The sequence below is a fragment of the Gorilla gorilla genome, chromosome 19, assembly GCF_029281585.2.
Source record: "Gorilla gorilla gorilla isolate KB3781 chromosome 19, NHGRI_mGorGor1-v2.1_pri, whole genome shotgun sequence".
Classification (NCBI taxonomy): Eukaryota; Metazoa; Chordata; class Mammalia; order Primates; family Hominidae; genus Gorilla; species Gorilla gorilla.
Window position 1 is genome coordinate 23,467,127 of NC_073243.2, and position 24,528 is coordinate 23,491,654.

At 48.8% G+C, this 24,528-nt stretch overlaps 1 protein-coding gene and 1 non-coding gene across 2 annotated transcripts; both read left to right on the top strand.

The window, feature by feature from the left end:
• Nucleotides 1-6,768: 6,768 nt before the first annotated feature.
• Nucleotides 6,769-6,906, top strand: LOC115931332 (small nucleolar RNA SNORA69). Its single transcript, XR_004067839.1, has one exon. It is a non-coding gene; the product is annotated as a small nucleolar RNA SNORA69 (small nucleolar RNA).
• A 10,098-nt stretch (nt 6,907-17,004) lies between these two features.
• On the top strand, nt 17,005-23,302 carry ODF4 (outer dense fiber of sperm tails 4). The gene is made up of 4 exons (XM_019013037.4): nt 17,005-17,670; nt 22,124-22,297; nt 22,598-22,732; nt 22,923-23,302. Exons 1-4 carry the CDS (start codon nt 17,217-17,219, stop codon nt 23,105-23,107), a joined length of 948 nt encoding a protein of 315 aa, XP_018868582.4. The 5' UTR covers nt 17,005-17,216; the 3' UTR covers nt 23,108-23,302.
• Nucleotides 23,303-24,528: the final 1,226 nt, after the last annotated feature.

Here is a 24,528-nt window from a genome sequence, read left to right on the forward strand (position 1 = left end):
CAGGGCCGGGCACGGTGGCTCGCACCTGTAATCCCAGCACTTTGGGAGGCCGAGGTGGGCAGATCACTTGAGCTCAGGAGTTTGAGACCAGCCTGGGCAGCATAATGAAACCCTGTCTCTACAAAAAATACAAAATTACCCAGGTGTAGTGGCATGCGCCTATAGTCCCAGTTCCTCAGGAGGCTGAGGCAAGAGGATAGCTTAACCCCGGGAGGTCGAGGCTGCAACGTGCCATGTTCGCATCACCGCACTCCAGCTTGGGTGACAAAGCAAGACCTTGTCTCAAAAAAAAAAAAAAAAAAAAAAAAAAGGGCAGCGATAAAGGCCCTTTACTGACCAGCCAACCATCTCTGTATTTAATTCAATTATACCTATTTATTGAGTGCCTTCTATGTGCCAGGCATTGTTCTAGGATCTGGGGATACAGATATGAAAAAGACAAAGTCCTTGCCCTCAGGAAGCCTTCATCCTGAGGGTGAGAGGTGACAGGGACAATTACCATGTCAACAAATTAATAAGTAAGATAAGATCAGGCCGGGCATGGTGGCTCACCCCTGTAATCCCAGCACTTTGGGAGGCTGAGGTGGGCGGATCTCTTGAGGTCAGGAGTTCAAGACCGGCCTGGCCAACATGGCTAAAGCCTGTCTCTACTAAAAATACAAAAATTAGGCCGGGTGCAGTGGCTCATGCCTGTAATCTCAGCACTTTGAGAGGCCGAGGCGGGTGGATCAACTGAGGTCAGGAGTTCGAGACCATCCTGGCCAACACGGTGAAACCCTGTCTCTACTAAAAATACAAAAATTAGCTGGGCATGGTGGTACATGCCTGTAAGTCCCAGCTACTCGGGAGGCTGAGGCAGGAAAATCCTTTGAACCTGGGAGGCAGAAGTTGCAGGAGGTTGCAGTGAGCCGAGATCGCGCCATTGCACTCCAGCCTGGGCGACAGGGCGAGATTCCGTCTCATAAAAACAAAACAGGGGCCGGGTGCAGTGGCTTATGCCTGTAATCCCAGGGCTTTGGGAGGCCAAGGCGGGTGGATCACCTGAGGTTGGGAGTTTGAGACCAGCCTGACCAATATGGAGAAACCCCGTCTCTACTAAAAATACAAAATTAGCCGGGCATGGTGGTGCATGCCTGTAATCCCAGCTACTCGGGAGGCTGAGGCAGGAGAATCGCTTGAACCCGGGAGGCAGAGGTTGCAGTGAGCCGAGATGGCACCATTGCACTCCAGCCTGGGCAACAAGAGTGAAACTCCATCTCAAAAAACAAAACAAAACAAACCCTCCCCCCACCAAAAAAAACAGCACTAAGATAAAATCAGTAAGCAGTAAGCAGAAAATACAGCAAGGGCTGTGGCATAGAATGTTGTGTGTGTATGTTTTGGGGGAGGGTGGTGGCTTTAGGGAAGATTCTGGAAGAGATGACATTTGAACTGAGACCCAGATGACTTCCAGAGGAAGTAGCCCTGGGAAGATCTGGGGAAAGAGCATTCGAATGGAGGCAACAGGGGGCGATAGTACAGGAACAGAAGGTAGTGGTAGTGGGGACGGGAATTGATGCACGTGCCCCTTCAAGTGTCCTGGTAGGTGGAGCCCCTCCCTACCAAGGTCTCCCTCCCTCTTTGGCATAAGATGGAGACACACTGGGATACTCAGACAGACAGACATCCGGGGGCAGACATGTGCCCCATACACCTTCTTTCCTGGCTCCTCATCCCTTACTGGAGTCCTGCCAGTAAGGAAGCCCCCATGCTCCAATTCAGATGTTCTGATGGTGGGATAATGGGGAGATGCCCACCAGGTAAGGGTTATTTTGGGACATAAAGGTGAATAAAATACAACCATATGTTCCAAAAGAGACTGAGAAGACAGGAAGGGAGGGGACTGCCATGTTTCCTGACTTTTGGGGGTTGGATTCTGTTATCTCAGAGCCCGCTTTCCATTTTGGGGTGACCTGAGTGTGTTTGTCCTGGAGGGGTCTGCATTCCGCTGGCCTGTCTAAGGGGGCCGAAGGGCATGAAACACAGCTATATGGGAAAGGAACGGATGTGGGGGAATGAGGACTACAGCAAGGAGACCGTGGGTAGACAGAAGATGGGAATGGGGATGGGGTAAAGAGGACAGAAGAGGGAGGCTGATGGGGGGTGTTGCAGGACAGGTGGCAGGAGGTAACTCAGCTCATTCCAAATTGTCTCCCTCCCTCTCCCTCAGGCATCTCTGCTATGGGTGTCCAGTGTCCCCTCCCTCCTGTGTTCTTCCTGCCCCTCTGGGTTGCCTCCTGCAACTTCCTCATAGGCGGCGTAGGAGGGCCCATGGGAGAAGCCTCTCAGCGGTGCCCTGTCTGCATTCCAGGCATGCTGGTGGGGGTAATACAGAGAGGTTCACTGAGTCAGCTGGGGAGTCCTAGAGCCACTATCACCTTATTCCCTCACAGTCTATCATGCCGGGGAGGTGGAGGAAACCAACATTTCCACAGGCTCAGGAAAGGTGCAGGCGTCCCAGGGGGAGATGCCTGAGGCGACAGGGTGGGAAAGCTGGCCCCAGTTGGGGACCTCTCTCTGAGTCAGTGTGGGCACTCTTCACCCGTGGCCCTGCTCCTCATAGCTGAAGCCTCCATATTCTGGGAGTCAATTGTCAACCTAAAAGGAAGAGGCTGAGGCACAAAATATGGTTGAAAGAGTTTACTTGAGCCCAAGGGGGCCGGGCATGGTGGCTCACACCTGTAATCCCAACACTTTGGGAGGTCGAGGCAGGTGGATCACCTGAGGTCATGACTTCAAGACCAGCTTGGCCAACATGGTGAAACCCTGTCTCCACTAAAAATACAAAAAATTAGCCGGGTGTCATGGTGCCCGCCTGTAATCCCAGCCACTCGGGAGGCTGAGGCAGGAGGATCCTTTGAACCCAGGAGACGGTGGTTGCAGTGAGCCAAGATCGCGTGATTGCACTCCAGCCTGGGTGACAAGAGCGAGACTCTGTCTCAAAAAACAAAAAACAAACGAAAAACAAAGGGAGGGCGGCTGCCAGGAAGACTCAGACCCAAGTAACCTTGGATATGAGCTCCATTAGGGCTTTGTTACAAGCAGGTTTTCAAAGGCAAAAAAGGGGGACAGGGAGTGGGCTGTGGGCTGATACAAAGTTGTTAGGAATTCTCATTGGTTTAAAGGAACCTCTTTGATTAGTGATTGGCTATATACTGTCAAGCTATAGGGGGTGGGTTATAGTGTCCAGTGTGGCATTACCAGGTTAATTCATAGCTACTTATGGCAAGAGCAAGCCAATGCAAGCAGTTAAAGAGGTGAATACATAGCTCAAAGGGGGTAATGGGATGTCACTGTTGTCTCATTTTAATTCCTCTCTGGCCCTGATTTTTTTTTTTTTTTTTTGTCACAAGGTTTGGCTTTGTCACCCAGGCGGGAGTGCAGTGGCACGATCTTGGCTCACTGCAGCCTCGAGCTCCTGGGCTCAAGCGATCCTCCTGCCTCAGCTTCCTGAGTAGCTGGGACCACAGGCAGGAGCCAACACACCCGACTAATTTCTGTATTTTTTGTAGAGACGGCGTTTTGCCATGTTGCCCAGGCTGGTCTGGAACTCCTGGGCTCAAGCGATCCTCTCTATGGGCCTGATAATTTTAAAAGCCTTGCCCTCCTCAGATAAAAAGTTCTTCTTTTCCTACAAGATAAGGCAGATAGTAAAGGGCACGGGCCTCTCTTTGAGCTGGCCTTCTGTGGGATCCGGGTCAAGATCTTCGTGGCCAACATCGCAGATAAACGGGGGTGGGGGTTGCAATCATGCCTACAAGCAACAGAGGAAAGAGAGGAGCCTCGCCCTCTTCCCCCCACGCCCCGGCCCCCAAGCCTGCTCACCAGCTAGCTCTCTCCTCCTCCTTCCACCCGCAAGGAACCCTCCAGCCCACTTCCTGTGATCCTTTCCGGAGCCCTTCAGCCTGGCTGGCTCTCCAGCCATCTCGGAAAGCTTCTCTTTCCTAAACCTCCATACTCGCAGGTTCAGCTACAGAGGTAACTGCAGGCTCAGGTTCTCCAGGGTGGCCAGCCCACCAGCCCACCGTCCCGGTGCAGCAGTGCCTCTCCGGCGACAGCTCCACCGCGAGCCTGGCGGGCTCCCGACCTTGCTCCCCAGCACGTCGTCTCCAAGCCACGGTCTCACCACCCTCCAGCAGCCTCGGGCGACACCAAGGGGAACAGAGCGCTGGAGCTCCTCGAAGTTCTCCCGACCTTAGCGGGGCTCCGTTCATCCTCCCGGACGTGGCCAGGCCCCGCTCTGGCCCCGCGCCCGCCCCTCCCGCGGGGCTGCCCCTGGCTCTCTGCCGGAGACCCGGACTCAGTGAGTGAGCGCAGCGCGGCCATAGGGCTTCCTGCAGCGGGGTCTCAGCACGTCTTCTGGCCGGACTCTGGGGTCTCCTGGCCTGGCTGTGTCTCCTGGTTCTCAGCGCTCGCCTCCCACGCGGGGCGGAGTATGGGAGTGGGCTGCTCCCGCGGAAGAATCCTGGGGAAGTTGAGGCACTGGCTCCCGCTGTTCAGAACACTGCCCGACGTCCCCAGAGCGCGCCACTCCTCCTTCCCACCCACCCGCAGCACTCTCGAGGTCGCAACGGCAGTCACCAGGTCCCGGGGCCTGCGTTCAGCTGCTTGATCCGACTAAGTTTGGCTTCGGACCCGAATGGGTCAGCTCCACGCCCGATGGAGTTTTTCAAGCTGGTGCCTGCACGTGCTCCCGCCGCGGGGCATGGAGCCGTGGGCTGAGCCCAAGCTGCCTCACAACCACCGCTGACCTGAAGCCTCTCTCACTCCGTCCACCGTTAGAAACCTGAAGCTGCCCTCTGTGAGAAAGCGTTGGGATTGAATCCAGACTTTGGGGGAACCTTAACAATAAAGAATACAAAATATTGACTAAAAATTGGATTTGAAAGTGACCCTGAGTTGTTGTTGTTGTTGTTTTAGACGGAGTCTCACACTGTCACCCAGTCTAGAGTGCAGTGGCGTGACCTCGGCTCACCGCAACCTTCGCCTCCTGGGTTCAAGCCATTCTCCTGCCTCAGCCTCCCGAGTAGCTGGGACTACAGGCATGCGCCACCACATTCGGCTAATTCTTTATATTTTTAGTAGAGACGGGGCTTCACCATATTGGCCAGGCTGGTTTTGAACCCTTGACCTCATGATCTACCCCCCTCGACCTCCCAAAGTGCTGGGATTACAGGGGAGGCACTGCGCCCAGCTACTCTTCCTTGATTTACGACAACCCTTGGTTATTGTGATTGGGTCGAGATGGGTATGTGTCCCAATTTGGATCAATGAGTTCAGAGACAGTTAATTCGAGACCCACCCAAGAGCCACTTGAATGAGCCATTCTCTCTTCCCCTGGACATTGCGGTGTGAGGATATAAGGTTTGGATCAGTGGCTGCCATTTTAGTGCAGTGAGAGGCAGCTTGGAGTTGCTGGGGAGGCCACTGGATACAGCCTGATGAAGGAGCCAACACCACAAAACTGGAAATGGAGAGACAAGGGGAAAGCCAGGTCCTTGTTATCATCACTTGAGTTCCAGGATCAAGTCTCATCTGAAGCTTTTATCTTGATTTTTCAGTTATTTTTGTTTGTTTGTTTGTTTGTTTGAGGCAGGATGTCGCACTGTTGCCCAGGCTGGAAGGAAGCGGCACGATCTCGGCTCACTGCAACCCTCTGCCTCCTAGGTTCAAGCTATTCTCATACTTCAGCCTCTCTAGTAGCTGGGACTGCAAGCATGCGCCACCATGCCCAGCTAATTTTTTTTTTTTTTTTTTTAGATGGAGTCACACTGTGTCACCCAGGCTGGAGTGCAATGGCATGATCTTGGCTCACTGCAACCTCTGCCTCCTGGGTTCAAGTGATTCTGTTGTCTCAGCCTCCTGAGTAGCTGGGATTGCAGGCGCCTGCGATCATGCCCCACTAATTTTTGTATTTTTAGTAGAAATGAAGTTTCACCATGTTGGCCAGGCTGGTCTCAAACTCCTGACCTCAGGCGATCTGCCCGCCTGGGCCTCACAAAGTGCTGGGATTACAGGCACGAGCCACTGAGACCAGCCTGGATTTTTCAGTTCTATAGGTCATTAAATTCCCTTTATCCCTTAAACCAGTATGAATCTCCTTTCTTTTATTAGCTACAGAGTCCTAACTGATTCAGATAATCCACAATACAATTGTACTCTTAGCTATTCCAGAGAGGCCATTTATCTCACTGGCAGCTTTTCCTCTCCTGTGTGCCTTCCTGTTCAGACTCTGTGGATCATGCAATGAATTCCCAAATGGTAGGATGCAAATCTGAGGTGGGCAGGTCCACCTCAAGTCTGCCTGCTTGTTACAATATGTAACTTCGCCAAAGTTGCTTCAATTTGGTCCTCATCATGGCTTGCCATTTTATTTAAGACGAGACCAGGCCGGGCGCGGTGGCTCACGCCTGTAATCCCAGCACTTTGGGAGGCCGAGGCGAGTGGATCACTTGAGGTCAGGAGTTCGAGACCAGCCTGACCAATATGATGAAATCCCGTCTCTACTAAAAATACAAAAATTAGTTTGGTGTGGTGGCACATGCCTGCAATCCCAGCTACTTGGGAGGCTGAGGCAGGAGAATCGCTTGAACCCGGGAGGCGGAGTTTGCAGCGAGGCGAGATGGCACCACTGCACTCCAGCCTGGGCAACAAGAGTGAAACTCTGTCTCAAAAAAAAAAAAAAAAAAAAAAAAAAGACTAGATTGGGCATTTGGAATGTCAGAGTGAAAAGCAAGCTGGAATTACAGTGCTTCATTTTGTGAAATACTAAATACCATCATTATGCTGCTGAAAGAAAAGCTGTTTTAATGATTTTTGATTTTGTCTTTGTGAGAGTAAAATCACGACAGATTGACATGGACAATTCTAAGGAAAAAAAAAATAAAAGAATACCAGAATGAAAATACAGAACATTGCATGTTGGTTTCATTCTCTCAGAAGAAACTGAGGCACAAAGAGGTCAAGTATTTCAGGTTCACAGAGCTAGCAATTGGCAGAGATAGCATTTGCATCTGACAGTCTCACTCGAGAGTTCTGGATATATTTAAAGTGTTCTGGAAGCAGCATATATATGATGATCCATGGGGACGAGAAATAAATATTTAAAAATATTCCATATTTTTAATCTTTTTATTTTGAGACGGCGTCTTGCTCTGTTGCCCAGGCTGGCGTGCAGTGGCACGATCTTGGCTCACTGCAACCTTCACCTCCTGGGTTCAAGTGATTCTCCTGCCTCAGCCTCCTGAGTAGCTGGGATTATAGGTGTGTGCCATCACTCCTGGCTAATTTTTGTATTTTTAGAAGAGACGGGGTTTCACCATATTGTTTAGGTTGGTCTTGAACTCCTGACCTCAAGTGATCTGCTCACCTCAGCCTCCCAAAGTGCTGGGATTACAGGCATTAGTCACCACGCGCGGTACCATATTTCTACTCTTATTATGCCCTTTATAAAATATATTATTGTAAATGTTTAAAGCTATTAGTGTAGTAGTACTTATATATGATTCATGGATAACATTTATATGTGTGTATATATATATGCATCTACATATTATATATGTACGTACACATACACACAGATACATTCACACATACATATATGTGGGTATCACAAAGTATTAGTTAAGTGACTCTAATACTTTGTAATATTCAAAGTATTATTTGCATGTAGATTCTGAAATAATACTTTGAGAATCAGCAGGGTAGGGGCGGGGGTCAGTGGGCAGAGGAGTGGGATTCCCCCAGAATGAAAGGAATTTCTCATAGACTCATAGTTCAGCCTCATAGTTTCACCACCGACTTTGCACTTGACTTCAATTACAAAGTCCCAGGGCAGAACTCTGGAAGGATCTAGCTTGGGTCAACCTTTTTTTTTTTTTTTTTTTGAGATGGATCTCACTCTGTTGCCCAGGCTGAAGTGCAGTGGTGAAATCTCAGCTCACTGCAACCTCTGCCTCTTGGGTTCAAGCGATTCTCCTGCCTCATCCTCCCAAGTAGCTGGGAGGACAGGCGTGCGTCACCATGCCTGGCTAATTTTTGTATTTTTAGTAGAGATGGGATTTCTTTTCTTTTTTTTTGAGACGGAGTCTTGCTCTGTCGCCCAGGCTGGAGTGCAGTGGCACGATCTTGGATCACTGCAAGCTCCGCCTCCCGGGTTCATGCCATTCTCCTGCCTCAGCCTCCCGAGTAGCTGGGACTACAGGCGCCTGCCACCACGCTTGGCTAATTTTTTGTATTTTTAATAGAGATGGGGTTTCACCGTGTTGGCCAGGATGGTCTTGATCTCCTGAGCTTGTGATCCGCCCGCCTCAGCCTCCCAAAGTGCTAGGATTACAGGCATGAGCCACCGCACCTGGCCTAGAGATGGGGTTTCACCATGTTGGTCAGGCTGGTCTCGAACTCCCGACCTCAGGTGATCCGCCCGCCTTGGCCTCCTAAAGTGCTGAGATTACAGATGTGAGCCACTGCGCGCCTGGCCGTGGTCAATCATTTTGAGTTTGGGTCATGTGTTCACCACTTTGCAGCCCCCACTGGAACCACAGTGATGAGTTTTCAGGCATCAACCAATAGGAGACAAGCATATGTAGATCAAAATAGTACCACTATTACTGGTAAAGATGTTTGTAAATGTGGCTTTATTTTCTCTGGTCAAATTGGCTTTTTAATAATTCACCCTTGCTGGGTGCTGTGGCTCCTGCCTGTAATCCCAGCACTTTGGGAGGCCGAGGCGGGTGGATCACCTGAGGTCGGGAGTTCGAGACCAGCCTGACCAACATGGAGAAACCCCATCTCTACTAAAAATACAAAATTAGCCGGACGTGGTGGCGCATGCCTGTAATCCCAGCTACTTGGGAGGCTGAGGCAGGAGAATCACTTGAACCCGGGAGGCGGAGGTTGTGGTGAGCCGAGATCACCCCATTGCACTCCAAACTGGGCAACAGAGTGAAACTCCATCTCAAAAAAAAAAAAAAAATTCACCCTTGATTGCCTAGTCCTGGGGAGCTTTTACTGTATGACCAAGAACAGGCAGGAACACATGCCCGTTCCAGGTGAGCAGGTTGCCAAAAGAGAACCCAGATGAAGCTGAACCACCACACGTCCCTTCATCCCAAACCCACTGTGTTAATTATTTGTCCCATTAATGAAATAGCTGCATTTCTTTTTCTGGGAACATGGTGGGCTCCCTCTTAGAGTGAAGTACAGGTATGTTACTTGCTTTAGCCAGTTACATGTCATTAGTTGTGACGTGTGTCACCTCCAGCTGGGAGCTTTAAGAGCCTGTGGTTGATTGGCTGCACAAACCCTTTTTCCACTTGATATGGCAACAGTTAGTGGTCCAGGTGGTACCTGCTTCATTATCCTATATTCTGGAATGAGGACGACATGGAGCGGAGCCCCAAGACAACAAACAGTGACATGGAGCTTGAGCAACGAATAAATATTTGCTGTTTTAAGCAATTGAGATTTTGCAGTTGCTTGTTACCACAGCATAACCTTGCCTATCCTGACTGCTACATTCACCAATCAGATAAGGTGCTCCATCTTCTTTGTGGGAGGAAAGAAGAAGAAGTAGGGAGAGAAGTTAGGGGTTTTCTTCTATCTACCTGGAAATATGAATGGGAAATAAATGCTTCCTCCTAATACATATTATTAAGATAAGGATGGAGGAGCACTTCCCAAAAGGAAAAATGGATCAGTCTGGATTATGGTTATAAGCAGCAGAATACAACTTTGGTGATGTTTGTAGAAAATGGCGTTTGCGGACAGGATATTGGATAGTCACCGAGTCTCCAGAAAAGCTGGAGAATCGAGCCTATAAAACAGGCAGGAGTGTGGGAGGTAACACAGTCCAAGCTACCACCAAAAACACTCTGCAGAACTGGTCTGTCAAGCATGCACCATAGATTCACACGACTTTCACCCCCCCACCACTGGGTGTCCTGGTCAGCATGACAGCAAAGCCCACAGTGACAGGAATGCCCACAACAGATGCTGCTGCTTGTACTGCTGACAGTGCCACTCCTGCCCCTGCTGCTGTCACCACTGTAAAATAGACTCTTCTCTGTCCCTGCTTTGTGTCACTGGCTCCCAAGTTTAAGTCCGGGGACATTGTGTCTGTTTGGTTGATCCTAGGTCATGTAATTAGATCAGTAGTTGGGAAAGTGAACCTTTGGCTTGTTCAACTTCTGCAGTTGGACCAGGGCTGTCTCCAGACTAGGGCTTTTTTTTTTTTTTTTTTTTTTTTGGAGAAAGTCTTGTTCTGTTACCCAGGCTGGAGGGCAGTGGTGCGATCTTGGCTCACTGCAACCTCTGCCTCTTGGGTTCAAGCAATCCTCCTGCCTCAGTCTCCCAAGAAGCTGGGATTACAGGTGTGTGCCATCATGCTCAGCTGATTTTTGTATTTTTAGTAGAGATAGGGTTTTGCTATGTTGGTCAGGGTGGTCTCGAACTCCTGCCTCAAGCAATCCATCTGCCTCAGCCTCCCAAAGTGCTGGGATTACAGGTGTCAGCCACCATGCCTGGCCATGAGGTCTCTTTAGATCTGGTGGCTCTCTGCTGCTTCCAAGTCATGTTTGGGCCATGAGACTATTTTGGGAAGCTGCCCAAGCTCCAGTATGTCTAGATGCTCTGTAATCATCATTCCCTGGTGTTGGCGGCTTCCCTGATGGTGCCGCAAGGAGCAAGTGCATGTCTGTCTCTGTCGTCTCCACTACTCTGGAGCATTCTTCTCATGCTGGGGGCGATCCCCCACTCCTCTGACCACTGTCCGCCTACCCTACTCTGCAGATTTTCCAGGATGCTTTGAATATATCCGGCATGAGACTGGACAGTTCAAATGCTGGCTCTGTGACTTAGAGCAAATGACTTAGCCTTTGTGCCTCAGCTTTTTCTGCTGAAAAACACTGTAATAGGCCGGGCACAGTGGCTCACGCCTGTAATCCCAGCGCTTTGGGAGGCCGAGGTGGGCGGATCACGAGGTCAGGAGATCGAGACCATCCTGGCTAACACGGTGAAACCCTATCTCTACTAAAAATACAAAAAATTAGCCGGGCATGGTGGCGGGCACGTGTAGTCCCAGCTACTCGGGAGGCTGAGGCAGGAGAATGGCGTGAACCCAGGAGGCGGAGCTTGCAGTGAGCCAAGATTGCACCACTGCACTCCAGCCTGGGCAACAGAGTGAGATTCCGTCTCAAACAAAACAAAACAAAACAAAACAAAACAAAACAAAACAAAACACTGATAATAACAGTTCTTACCTGTGTTCATTTGGGTTCTCCCAGAAGCAGACCCTGAGACAAAGATTTGAGAATAGGTAGTTAACAGGGAGGTAACCCCATGATACAACAGTAAAGGTGTAAGAAACTGAGATAGGGAAGGGAAGAAAGTCAGTAAGGTGGGGTACAAAACCAGTTACTACTATGAGCAACTAGAGATTGATCCCACTGGGGAACTCTGGGTGACAGCATAGAGCAGGGTTGAACAAACTGTGGCCTGGGCCATAAAATAGTTTTATCAGAACAGCTGCTCCTATTCAATTATATATGGTCTGTGGCTGATTTCACAGTATAATAGCCAAGTGGAATAGTTGTGATAGAGACTGTATGGCTTGCAAAGCCTAAAGTATTTACTTATTTATTTTTAACTTTTTTTTGTTTTTGAGAGAGTCTTACTCTGACTCCCAGGCTGGAGTGCAGTGACGCGATCTCTGCTCATTGCAACCTCCGCCTCCCGGGTTCAAACAATTCTCCTGCCTCAGTCTCCTGAGTAGCTGGGATTACAGGCATGAGTCACCACGCCTGGCTGTTTTTTTTTTTTTTTTTTTTTTTTTTGTATTTTTAGTAGAGACAGGGTTTCACCATGTTGTCCAGGCTGGTCTTGAACTCCTGACTTCGTGATCTACCCACCTCGGCCTCCCAAAGTGCTGATTACAGGCGTGAGCCACTGTGCCCGGCCTATTATCTGGATTTTTTTTACAGAAAAAGTTTGTCAGCTCCTGATGTAGGACATGTGTTAGAGATATCCCAACCTAGGAGCAAGGAAGCTAGGAAATTTCTCTGTCAATTCTCCCCGTGTTACTAGTGGATGGCTTCCCTTCAGCTCTCTTCTCCTCCTTCCACCTTTCAGTCTCCGTCTTCTAGGCTTTTGCTTGTGCAACATCAAGGCCGATGACAGTTACATTTACTTTTGTGGCTATAATTAAGTCTTCCTTGCTTTGTCCATCTGTTGATTCTAAGAGTTGAAAGGCAATGAACAGTGTTTACCTTATACATTGTGACTATATAAATATCTTTTGTTGCAGAGCTAGTAATCACTTAGATTACATTTCCTTTCTTGAACTATTTGCAATTACCTTCTGAAAAACAATGTTTGATACATTCACAAGATGTTATGAAATCTATGTTAGCTGTAAATGATTATAATATAATAAATACCTGGCCAGGCACAGTGGCTCGTGCCTGTAATTCCAGCACGAGCTGTAATCCCAGGCTAAGGCAGGAAGATCGCTTGAGCCCAGGTGCACCACCACACCTGTAGTCCCAGCTACTTGGGAGGCTGAAGTGGGAGGATTGCTTGAGCTCAGGAGTTCAGCTATGATGGTGTCACTGCACTCCAGCCTAGGTGACAGAGCGAGATTTGTCTCAAAAAAAAAAAAAAAAAAAAAAAAAAAAAAGAATATGCCTGCACCTATCACCCAACCCAGGAAGTAGACTCTTATTAATAATGCATGTGTGCTTGTGTAACATTCCTCATCTCACTCCTCTGCCTTCTTGAGAAGTAACCATCATATGATATTTCATGTTTACTGTGCCACTGCTTTTTAAAAACTACCATGCAATCATAAGCTTACATAAGCTTAAACAATGCATTGGTTGTTGAGCTTGGTTATAGGCTCTATAAAAATGGCATCATATGTACTGTGTAGTCTTCTGGGGGTTACATTTTTCAGGAAACATTCTATTTCCAAGATTCTTCTGTGTTGTGTGTTGCTGTGAGAAATGCTTATTATTAAAAACCCTTAGAAACTCCAGGAAAAAGCTGGGTGCAGTGGCTCATGCCTGTAATCCCAGCACTTTGGGAGGCCGAGGCGGGTGAATCATGAGGTCAGGAGTTTGAGACCCACCTGGCCAATGTGGTGAAAGCCCGTCTCTACTAAAAATACAAAAAATTAGCTGGGCGTGGTGGCGGGCACCTGTAATCCCAGCTACTTGGGAGGCTGAGGCAGGACAATTGCTTGAACCGGTGGGGGCACAGGTTGCAGTGAGCCGAGATCACACCACTGCACTCCAGCCTGGGGGACAGAGTGAGACTCCGTCTCAAAAAAAAAAAAAAAGAAACTCCAGGAAAAACTTAAAACCTAAAGAGGATTCGAGGGAGGAAGCCCAATCCTGACGACACTGGCTCTGTGTAAATGACATTCCCAGCAGGCCCACCACCCCCTCTCCCAGTGTTCTCCCCTCCTTCTCCCATCTTCAAGATTCTGTCTTCTGGCTGGGTGTGGTGGCTCATGCCTGTAATCCCAGCACTTTGGGAGACTGAGGCGGGCAGATCACGAGGTCAGGAGATCGAGACCATCCTAGCTAACACGGTGAAACCCCATCTCTACTAAAAATACAAAAAATTAGCCAGGCGTGGTGGCGGGCACCTGTAGTCCCAGCTACTCGGGAGGCTGAGGCAGGAGAATGGCATGAACCCGGGAGGCGGAGCTTGCACCACTGCACTCCAGCCTGGATGACAGAGTGAGACCCTGTCTCAAAAAAAAAAAAAAAAAAAGATTCTGTCTTCTGACCCAGTGCCCCAACTGTAGCTGATTGTTCTAAGGATGACATTCGTCCCTGGCAGGGCCAGAGAATGCTTGGACTTGGGACTGAGAGGTCTCCCCTCCAGCAGCTGGAGGTGTCTGATACACAGCTTGGAGTGTGAGGGCCACATTTCCCACCATGTGGACCAGAGCAGAGGAAGAGGCTGGTCTGCAGAGACAGAGGAAGACGCCCAGGGAGGGGCACAGACCACAGCCAGAGGAAGCGCCCTCACAGGCTTTGAATTTCAACTTTCAGCCATTCCTGAGGTCCCACTGAACAGGTGACATCAGGAGTCATAGTTCACTCTCCTTTTGCTTACAAGGAGAGTTAATTTGGAGAGTTAATCTGTTCCATGATTTGCAGACACTACTGACTGGCAAGGATGCTTGCCAGGAATTATCTTCTGCATTTTTGCTCTTTCCTTGTTTGCTAGTGAAAGACTGTAAAAACAATTAAAATGATAATTTAACAATATAATTACCAGTTGCTGGGAATTTACTATGAACTAGTGAGTGCTTTTTGATCATTATCTCATTCAGCACTCTTACCAAGTCTATGAGAAAAATATTGTTCCTGTGTTACAGATGAGTAAACTGAGGCATAAGGAAGCTATATGACATCCAGGTTCACAGGGCTATTAAGAGGAAGACCCGGCCGCATGTGGTGGCACACACCTGTAATCCCAAGACTTTGGGAGGCTGAGACAGGTGGATCACCTGAGGTCAGGAGTTTGAGACCGGCCTGACTGACATGGTGAAATCCTGTCTCTACCAAATACAAAACATTAGCTGGGCGTGGTGGCGCATGCCTGTAATCCCAGCTACTTGGGAGGCTGAGGCAGGAGAATTGCTTGAACCCAGGAGGCGGAAGTTGCAGTTAGCTGACCAAGATGGCGCCATTGCACTCTAGCCTGGGCAACAAGAGCGAAATCCCATCTCAAAAAAAAAAAAAAAAAAAAAAGGCGGGGAAGACCCATTTTTCATACCTTTGCCTGTTGGACCCCAAAGCCTATGTTCTTTTTTTTTAGACAGAGACTCCTTCTGGCCTGAGTGGTGAAGGAAGACTGTCTCAATAAATAAATACATAAATAAATAAAATTACAATAATCTCAGAAGGCATGACACCTCTAGGACCCATTCTCATCCTACATCCTCCTCTTTCTGGTGCTGAGAAAAAAAAGAAAGGAAAAAGAAAAGTCAAAAGAAGAGGGAAGGAACTGGTGGTGATTGACTAGCAGTGAGTAGAGCTGGGAGGGAGGTGAAGGGTTGGGGAAAGCAATGGGAAGCTCGATGACATCTTTGCAAGACATGTCCAAAGAACAATGGAGGGAGGATCTTTTCCTGGGGATAAGCTCCTGCTCCCTCCCCCTGCTCCATCAGTGAGCATTTGGGGTTGGGGTTAGGGCAGAGGAACTAGGAAGAGAAAAGGGGACTGTCCTAGTCCATTTTGTGTTGCTATAACAGAATACCTGAGGGTGAATAATTTATAAAGAAAAAAGGGCTATTTGGCTCACAATTCTGATGGCCAGAAAGCTCAAGATTGGGCATCTGTTGAGGACGTCAGGCTGCTTTCACTTATGGTGGAGGCAAGGGGGAGCTGGCTTGTGCAGAGATCACAAGGTAAGGGAGGAGCTGAAACTGTGCCCCAAACAGTGAAATAAACCAGTGATTAACAGACATTTTCGAGTTTACAGGATGGCAGCTAAGAAACAGCTTGCTGAAATGCTGAAAAATCCCTTTGCTTATAACAGGACTGGCTGAAATCAGTGGGAACCCGTATGGCTGACTGCAATCTGCACAGAACGAGCTTGCTGATGTCACAGCCTGAATTTCCACCTGATGTTTCATACTAACGCCACCAAATTTGCACATGCAACCCATGAAGAACCTTGGAGATAACTGGACATGATTAAGGACTTTCTAGACTTCTCCTTTCTTTCCACCAATCACCCGCTAATCCCAGAATCCTCCCCCTAAACCTTTTCTAATAAAAGTACTGCCTTAAGGCCAGCAAAGGGAGACAGATTTGAGCTGGATTCCCATATTCTCGTGGGTCAGCTCACAATAAAGCTTTCCTTTTCTCAAAACCTAGTGCCCTAGTATTGGAGTATTGGCTTCTATGCACATCTGGCAGTGAGCACTTTTGCTTGGTAACAGTGCCAGGTTCTTTTTAACAACCAGCTATTGTGGGGAGCTAATGGAGTGAGGTCTCAGGGAAGGCGTTAATCCAATCACAAGGCATCTGCCCCCATGACCCAAACACCACCCACTAGGGGAGCAAATTTCACCACCCTCTCACCTCCCATCACCACCACACTGGGGAGCAAATTTCAGCATGAGGTTTGGTGAAGACAAATTAACCATATGCAGACCACAGGAGGGCCTCCCACATACCATTGCTCATATGTAAAGGGAGGCAGAAGCTGGAGGGAGGTGTCAGATCCACAGTTCTGAGCTGTGGCCTGAAAAACAGGATTTCCAGAAAGAGTTAGAGCTGGAGCCACAGGCCAGGCAAGGTGGCTCACACCTGTAATCCCAACGCTTTGGGAGGCCAAGTGGGGAGGATCTCATGAGGCCAGGAGTTTTTTTTTTTTTTGAGGCTGAGTTTCACTCTTGTTGCCCAGGCTGGAGTGCAATGGCGCAATCTCGGCTCACCGCAACCTCTGCCTCCCGGGTTCAAGCCATTCTCCTGCCTCAGCCTCCCGAGTAGCTGGGACTACAGGCATGTGCTACCACGCCCAGCTAATTTTGTATTTTTAGTAGAGATGGGGTTTCTCCACGTTGGTCAGGATGGTCTCGAACTCCCGACCTCAGGTGATCCACCCACCTGGGCCTCCCAAAGTGTGGGGATTACAGGCGTGAGCCACCGTGCCTGGCAGAGGCCAGGAGTTTGAGACCAGGCTGGGTAACATATCAAGACCCCATCTCTACAAACAATTGAAAAATTAGCCAGGCATGCTGGCACAATCCTGTAATCCCAGCTACTCAGGAGGCTGAGGTGGGAGGATCACTTGAACCCAGGAGTTCAAGGTTGCAATGAGCCAAGGTTGTGCCACTGCATCCCAGCCTGGGCAATAGAGGGAGACCCTGTCTCTCTAAAAAAAAAAAAAATTGCTGAAGACTTGGCTCCCCTCCCCCATCTCACTGTGCCCCAGGAAAATTCCGTGGCAGTTAGGGGACCTGGCCTGCTGAATGGGCTGGGGCCTTCTCTTGGATCAAGAGTCTCTTCTTTGATCGAGGTCTCTTATTAGACTTCCTCATTCTTTCTCAGACCTCAGGCTGCATGGTGGCAGCTGATGAAAATATCCAAAAGATGAGAAGAGACGATTGAGCCTGGTGAGGGAAGGGGGAGACAGGGGGTGAAGTGGTGCTCAAGATGGATGCAGAGTACTCTGGGAATGAGTTCCCCAGGTCAGAAGGAGAAAGAGACCAACATCAGAGACCTGGAAAGGAAAGGAAGAGTGGGGAGGCAGGATGGGGCACAGGTGAGCTGGGACAAGATGGGAGACTGCTGTCCTCCACCCTCTCCCTCAGTAGTAACAGGTCCTTGGGCCAGCGCCGGAACTCTCCGCTGCCCTTTCAATGGAGAATCACACACAGCTTCCGCTGGATGGCCCAGGTGTTGGCTTCTGAGCTCAGCCTGGTTGCCTTTATCCTACTATTGGTCATGGCCTTCTCCAAGAAATGGCTGGACCTCTCTAGGAGCCGCTTCTACCAGCGCTGGCCCGTGGATGTCAGCAACAGAATCCACACATCAGCCCACGTTATGTCCATGGGGCTCCTGCACTTCTGCAAATCCAGGAGCTGTTCTGACTTAGAGAATGGGAAAGGTGAGCCCCTCCACCCCCCATCCCAGCTCAGGCCGCCAGCCTGTCTTGGCCTCTGTATCTGCACCCTGGATGTATTCTTGTTCCCTCTCTCTGGTCATCTTTACTTTTTGGCCTGCAAGATGGTTCCACTGGCACTGAGACCTCCGATGATCATTTCTCATCCTGTAGCCTGGCTAAATAGATTTGATTGGTGCAATGGAAAATGTCACTGCTTTTGATAAAACCCAGAGCCAAATCTGTGCTTCTAAGAATGCTGTGAGAGAGTTGGGCATGGTGCTGCACACCTGTAGTCTCAGCTATCCAGGAGGCTGAGGTGGGAGGATTGCTTGGGCCCAAGAATTTGTGTCCAGCCTGGGCAATTTAGTGAGACTCCTGTCTCAAAAAAAAAAAAAAAAAAAATCAGGCTGGGCGCTGCGTCTCACGCCTGTAATCCCAGCACTTTGGGAGGCCAAAGCAGGCAGATCACCTGAGGTCGGGAGATTGAGACCATCCTGGCTAACATAATGAAACCCCGTCTCTACTAAAAATACAAAAAATTAGCCAGGCATGGTGGCACATGCCTGTAATCCCAGCTACTCTGGAAACTGAGGCAGGATAATTGCTTGAACCTGGGAGGTGGAGGTTGCGGTGAGCCGAGACCGCACCATTGCACTCCAGCCTGGGCAACAAGAGTAAAACTCTGTCTCAAAAAAAAAAAAAAAGTTACGATGGGCATGGACTCAGCACAAGAGAATCATTCATTAATCGCCTAATTTACCAGGGACAAGAGCCCCAGTGAGATGGGGGTTTCCTTAGTCTTGTGTACCCAGAGCTTTGAGAGGACTCCTTGCAATGTCCCCTCTCAGGCCCTGATCCCACACATTCTCCTTTCCTTCTGCCTCAGGCCTTGCTTTTCTGGATCATTTTCCTTTTTCCACATCTGGCTTCTGTGTTCCTTCCTTCCCTGAATTCTTGCAGCTGCTTCATTCCTTATCCTTGTTTTTTTCTGTTTGTTTCGCTGATTTTTTTAGAGACAAGGTCTCACTCTGTCACCCAGGCTGGAGTACAGTGGTGCAATCATAGCTCACTGCAGCCTCGAACTTCCAGGCTCAAGGGATCCTCCTGCTTTAACTTCCGGAGAAGCTCAGACTACAGGCCGTGGCCACCACACCTGGCTCTTATTGTTGTTAGTCTCTGGTTATGCTGTTCCCTCACCCCTCAGGAATTTGGAGTTCTTTCTCTGCTCCTGGGGAAAACCAGAGCTTTTGACCCTTATTTCCATTTTTTCACTCTCCTTAGCATGAAAAAAAATCACACAGCTATTATTTTCTGAAAGTATTATGTCCTTATTATATGAATATGAAAGTATTCATATAATGAATTATGAAAGTATTATGAAAATATTATGTCCTTATTATAATAAATTTGGGGAAACAAAAGCTGTCCTTTATTGTACACTTACTCCATTTGTTCAATTTAGTCCTTAGTCAAGCCTAAGGGATAGGGATAATTATCCCTATTTTAGAGATGAGAAAATTGGGACTCAGAGAGATTAAGTACCTTGCTCAGGGTCATAAAGCTATTAGATTGAACCAAATGACATGCTAATATTTGACTGCTTTTCACCTACAAAAGGAGCATTTCACATGGATCAACCTAATAATGGCAGGTTTGGAATTGCAACTCAGGTGTGCCTGGCTCTAAAACTCACATAGGCGCCTTGTTCTATGGAGTTACTCAAAGACAGCCAGGCTTTTTATTTTTATTTATTTATTTATTTATTTATTTATTTATTTATTTATTTATTTGAGACAGAGTCTTGCTCTGTTGCCCAGGCTGGAATGCACTTGTGGTCTCAGGTCACTGCAACCTCTGCCTCCCGGGTTCAAGCGATTCTCCTGCCTCAGCCTCCCAAGTAGCTGGGATTACAGGCGCCCACCACCATGCCCAGCTAATTTTTGTATTTTTAGTAGAGACGGAGTTTCACCATGTTGGCCAGGCTGGTTTTGAACTCCTGACCTCAGATGATCCGCCTGCCTCGGCCTCCCAAAGTGCTGGGATTACAGGCGTGAGCCACCGCATCCGGCCAAACATCACTGATTTTTAAAATTTATTTAATTAGGATTAGGTGTGTATAAACAGTGAAAATTCAAATAATACAAAAGATTGTATAGTGAAGTGAGTCTGTTATCTCTTAGTATCCAGTCTCCCTCCCTAGTTTCTCCTGTTTCTTTCCAGAGACACTCTATTCAGAGACAAGCATCTATTTTTATTTTTATTTTGAGACAGTGTCTCCCTCCGTCACCCAGGACGGACTGCAGTGGTGTGATTGTAGTTTATTGCACTGCAGCCTCAAACTCCTGGGCCCAAGTGATCCTCCCACCTTGAAGCTCCCGAGTAGCTGGCACCACAGATGCCACCATGCCTGGCTACTTTTTTTTTTTTTAATTTGTAGAGACCAGGGTCTCCCTCTGTTGCCCAGGCTGGTCTCCAACTCCTGGGCTCAAGTGATTCTCCTGCCTCCACCTCCCAAAGTGTTGGGATTACTGGTGTGAGCCACTGTGCCCAGTCTATCACCTATCACCATTTTAAATGAACACACAATAACACAATGTATGGAGATAGTATAATTTATTTTACAAATCTCTTGTAAATCAAGGAGCTTATTGGACATTTTTTTTTTTTTTGAGACGGAGTCTCGCTCTGTTGCCCAGGTTGGTGTGCAGTGGCATGATCTCGGCTCACTGCAACCCCTGCTTCCTGGGCTCAAGTGATCCTTCCACCTCAGCCTCCCCAGTAGCTGAGACTACAGACAGGTGCCACTACACCTGGCTAATTTTTGTATTTTTAGTAGAGACGGGGTTTTTACCATGTTGGCCAGGCTGGTTTCAAACTCCTGACCTCAAGTGATCCTCCCACCTCAGCCTCTCAAAGTACTGGGATTACAGGCGTGAGCCAGCACACCCAGCCGACATATTAATATCTCTGCAAAGAAGATTCCTGTACTGAGATTTTGCTGCAGATCTCTGATTATTCTTTAACATAAATTCCAAGAAGAAGCATTGTAGGGTCAAAGAATGTAGATTTTCTGGATCTTTTGTACCAGATCATTCACCACAAATGCTGCCCACCAGGAGCGTATGAGAGGACCTCTTTTCTCTACATACTTTCCTATACTAGGTGTTATCCATCTTATTTTGATCTTTGCTAATTTGACAGTTTATATATATGTATGTAGAGATGGGGTTTCACCATGTTGGTCAGGATGGTCTCGATCTCCTGACCTCGTGATCTGCCCACCTCGGCCTCCCAAAGTGCTGGGATTACAGGTGTGAGCCACCGCGCCCAGCCAAGTGTGTGTGTGTGTGTGTCTATATATATATATATATATATATATATATTTTTTTTTTTTTTTTTTTTTTTGGGACGGAGTCTCACTCTGTCCCCCAGGCTGGGATGCAGTGGTGTGATCTCAGCTCACTGCAACCTCGGCCTCCTGGGATCAAGCGATTCTCTTGTCTCAGCTTCCCAGCAGCTGGGATTACAGGCGCATGCCACCATGCCCAGCTAATTTTGTTATTTTTAGTAATGATGGGGTTTCACCATGTTGCCCAGGCTGGTCTCGAACTCCTGATCTCAAGTGACCTGCCCACCTCGGCCTCCCAAAGTGCTAGGATTACAGGGGTGAGCCACCGCACCCGACCCCAATTGTATATTTTTAAAGAGACAGGGCCTCCCTATGTTGTCCAGGCTGCTCTCAAACCCTTAGGCTCAAGAGATCCTCCCACCTCAGCTTCCCAAAGTGGTGGGGTGCGAGCCACCGTGCTCGGCCTCGATGGTTTTTCACAAATCACATTTAATTAGCAATTCTTTGTGTTGAGCTTTATATGTTTATCAGACATTTGTACTCCTTCTTTGGAGAATTGCAGTTTAAGTCCTCTGTCCATTTTTTCTGTTGAGGTATTCATTTGCATGTGGTTGAGGTTATCAAACAATATCCATATCAAGGATCTCGGATTGTTTAAGAAGTGAAAGCAATATTTCATTTTTATTTCAAATGTGCATTTCTCTGATTATTAATGGGTCTGTACATTTTCTTTCTGTCTTTTTTGTTTTTTGCAGGCGGCGTCTCGCTCTGTTGCCCAGGCTGGAGTGCAGTGGCTCACCACAACCTCCGCCTCCCAGGTTCAAGCGATTCTCCTGCCTCAGCCTCCGGAGTAGCTGGGACTACAGGCACGCACCACCATGCCCAGCTAATTTTTGTATTTTTAGTAGAGACGGGGTTTCGCTATGTTGGCCAGGCTGGTCTTGAACACCTGACCTTGTGATCCACCTGCCTCGGCCTCCCAACGTGCTAGGATTACAGGCGTGAGTCACCGCGCCTGGCGGTACATTTTCTTGTATTTGCTCATTTGATTATGTTTCATCTTTTGCAAATCCTTAGTTGATCTTGTTTGTTTGTCATTTTCCCCAGGCAGTTTTAAGCTGTGGACAAATCAGCCCATGTTTAAGGTGGCTAACTTAAGCTTCAACCTGACCCTGGGGCTGGGCCTCGTCCTCACCATCTGGTTGCACCTGCCCTACCTTCCGGCTGTTCAGAAATTGCCCTTTGTGGGCTTGGTCAGGACCATCTTGAGCTTCTGTGAAGGTGCCTCCTAGCTCTGGAAAGGTCCTTTGTTTTCCTAACCCCCATCTTCCTGGGCACTTCTCCCTCTTCTTTGGGGGTGGTATGGGGGTTTTGTGGGTGGTGGGAGAACAGAACTGAGAATCGAGTTACATCATTTCTTGGTCACAGGAGAGGTGGAAATGCAGGGGTTGACTCCTGGAACCTCAGGGCCAGTCACTCTGTGAGTGGTGATGTGGTTTGTGGCTGTAGCCTAGCAGATGAGGAAGAACCTCCTGTGGGACTCTTGTATGACAATGAGACCCTCTGCCTCCTGTCTCCTAGTCACCTTCATCTTCTCCACCCTCATGCTACTCCCCATTAACATCTGGATCTTCGAGTTGGAAAGGAATGTATCCATCCCCATCGGCTGGAGCTATTTCATTGGTTGGCTGGTGCTTATCCTATACTTCACCTGCGGTGAGTGGTCAGAGGGCCCTGGGGGAAGGAAGCGACATGGGTAGGTTAGGGCAGGGAAAGTGTGGAGGGAAGACGCTGGCAATCCCCAGGGCTAGATTTTTAGGGTCTTATCTTCCCTTTGGTCTCACCCTACTTGTCACTTAACCTCCCAGTCACAACTTTCCTCTCCCCTGTCCCTGTCCTTTCCCAGCGATCCTTTGCTACTTCAACCATAAAAGTTTCTGGAGTCTCATTCTGAGCCACCCCAGTGGTGCCGTGTCCTGCAGCAGCAGTTTCGGCTCAGTAGAAGAATCTCCAAGGGCACAGACGATCACAGACAGCCCCATCACCCAGGAGGGAGTCCTGGATCCTGAGCAGAAGGATAGACACGTGTAATCTTTTCTGAACTCCTGGCACCAAGTTCTGTCCATTCATCTGACCCCATCTCCTCATCCTCCCCCCAGCCCCTGAATAGGTTGGTCCTCATCATTGCAAGGAATGAGAAAGGGAGGATTTTGCACTCCTCTGCTTTCTCCCTGCCTTGATTGAGCTTGAGTGATGTGGAATAAATTGTCCGTCTCTTCTTTCTCATATCTGGCTGTTGTTGAGGCAAGCTAGAGGAGGAGGGAGAGGAAGGGAGAAAGAACAAGTTTGTTTTCCAGTTCTTCCTGCCCAGGAGCCTTTTGGCACCCGTTAGTGCCTAAACCTGCCCAACCTCTACCAGAACATACTTGTACATGGGCAAACGCCTCTGGAGAGCTAAACCTCTTTTTACTTTGTTACCCCTGACCCAACATTTGCTAGTTAGTGGGTGGAGGAGGTAGAGCTGATTAGGAGACAGATATCACTTGCCAACTTGTTGGCTTAAGCATAGTGAAGGATTCAAAAACCAAATGGCTCAAAGATAAGAGGCAGGTTAAACAAGGAGCACCACAGCACAAGTGGTCAGCCCAGGTGTGTGTCCTGGGCAGCAGTCCCACCCCCTGTGTCCAGCTCCGATGACAGAGCACATAGAGCCTGTGCCCTGGAAACCACCACTACCACCATCCCCCCTGGCTGCTATAGCTTTCCACCCAAGCCTCCCACACCCTCCACCATGTAACAGCAGGAATAAAACATGGCAACAAAGGAAAGCATTAGGGTTAGGTCCTAAGACCAAAAGGTAAGTTGCATATTTGGATTTTAAAGCCAGCTTGGGGAATGCTGGCAATGCCCATCAGGCTTTGGACATGTTGCCCAGAGAGGCCAGCCTCCTAGGAGAGCATCCATAGCTGATCTTGGTCATGTCTATCCCTCCAGATGAAACTACAATACATCCTGTGATTGGTAGAGCCCAGTGGTCTGTTTTGATAGGGCGCTGATTGGTGCGTTTACAATCCCTGAGCTAGACACAAAGGTTCTCCACGTCCCCACCAGAGTAGTTAGATACAGAGTGTCGATTGGTGCATTCACAAACCCTGAGCTAGACACAGGGTGCTGATCGGTGTGTTTACAAACCTTGAGCTAGATACAGAGTGCCAATTGGTGTATTTACAATCCCTTAGCTAGACAAAGAGGTTCTCCAAGTCCCCACCAGACTCAGGAGCCCAGCTGGCTTCACCCAGTGGAACCCACACCCGGGCTGCAAGTGGAGCTGCCTGCCAGTCCCGCGCCGTGCGCCCGCACTCCTCAGCCCTTGGGTGGTTGATGGGACTGGGCGCTGTGGAGCAGGGGGTTGGCGCTCGTCAGGGAGGCTTGGGTCGCACAGGAGCCCACGGAGCGGGTGGGAGGCTCAGGCATGGCGGGCTGCAGGTCCCGAGCACTGCCCCGCGGGAAGG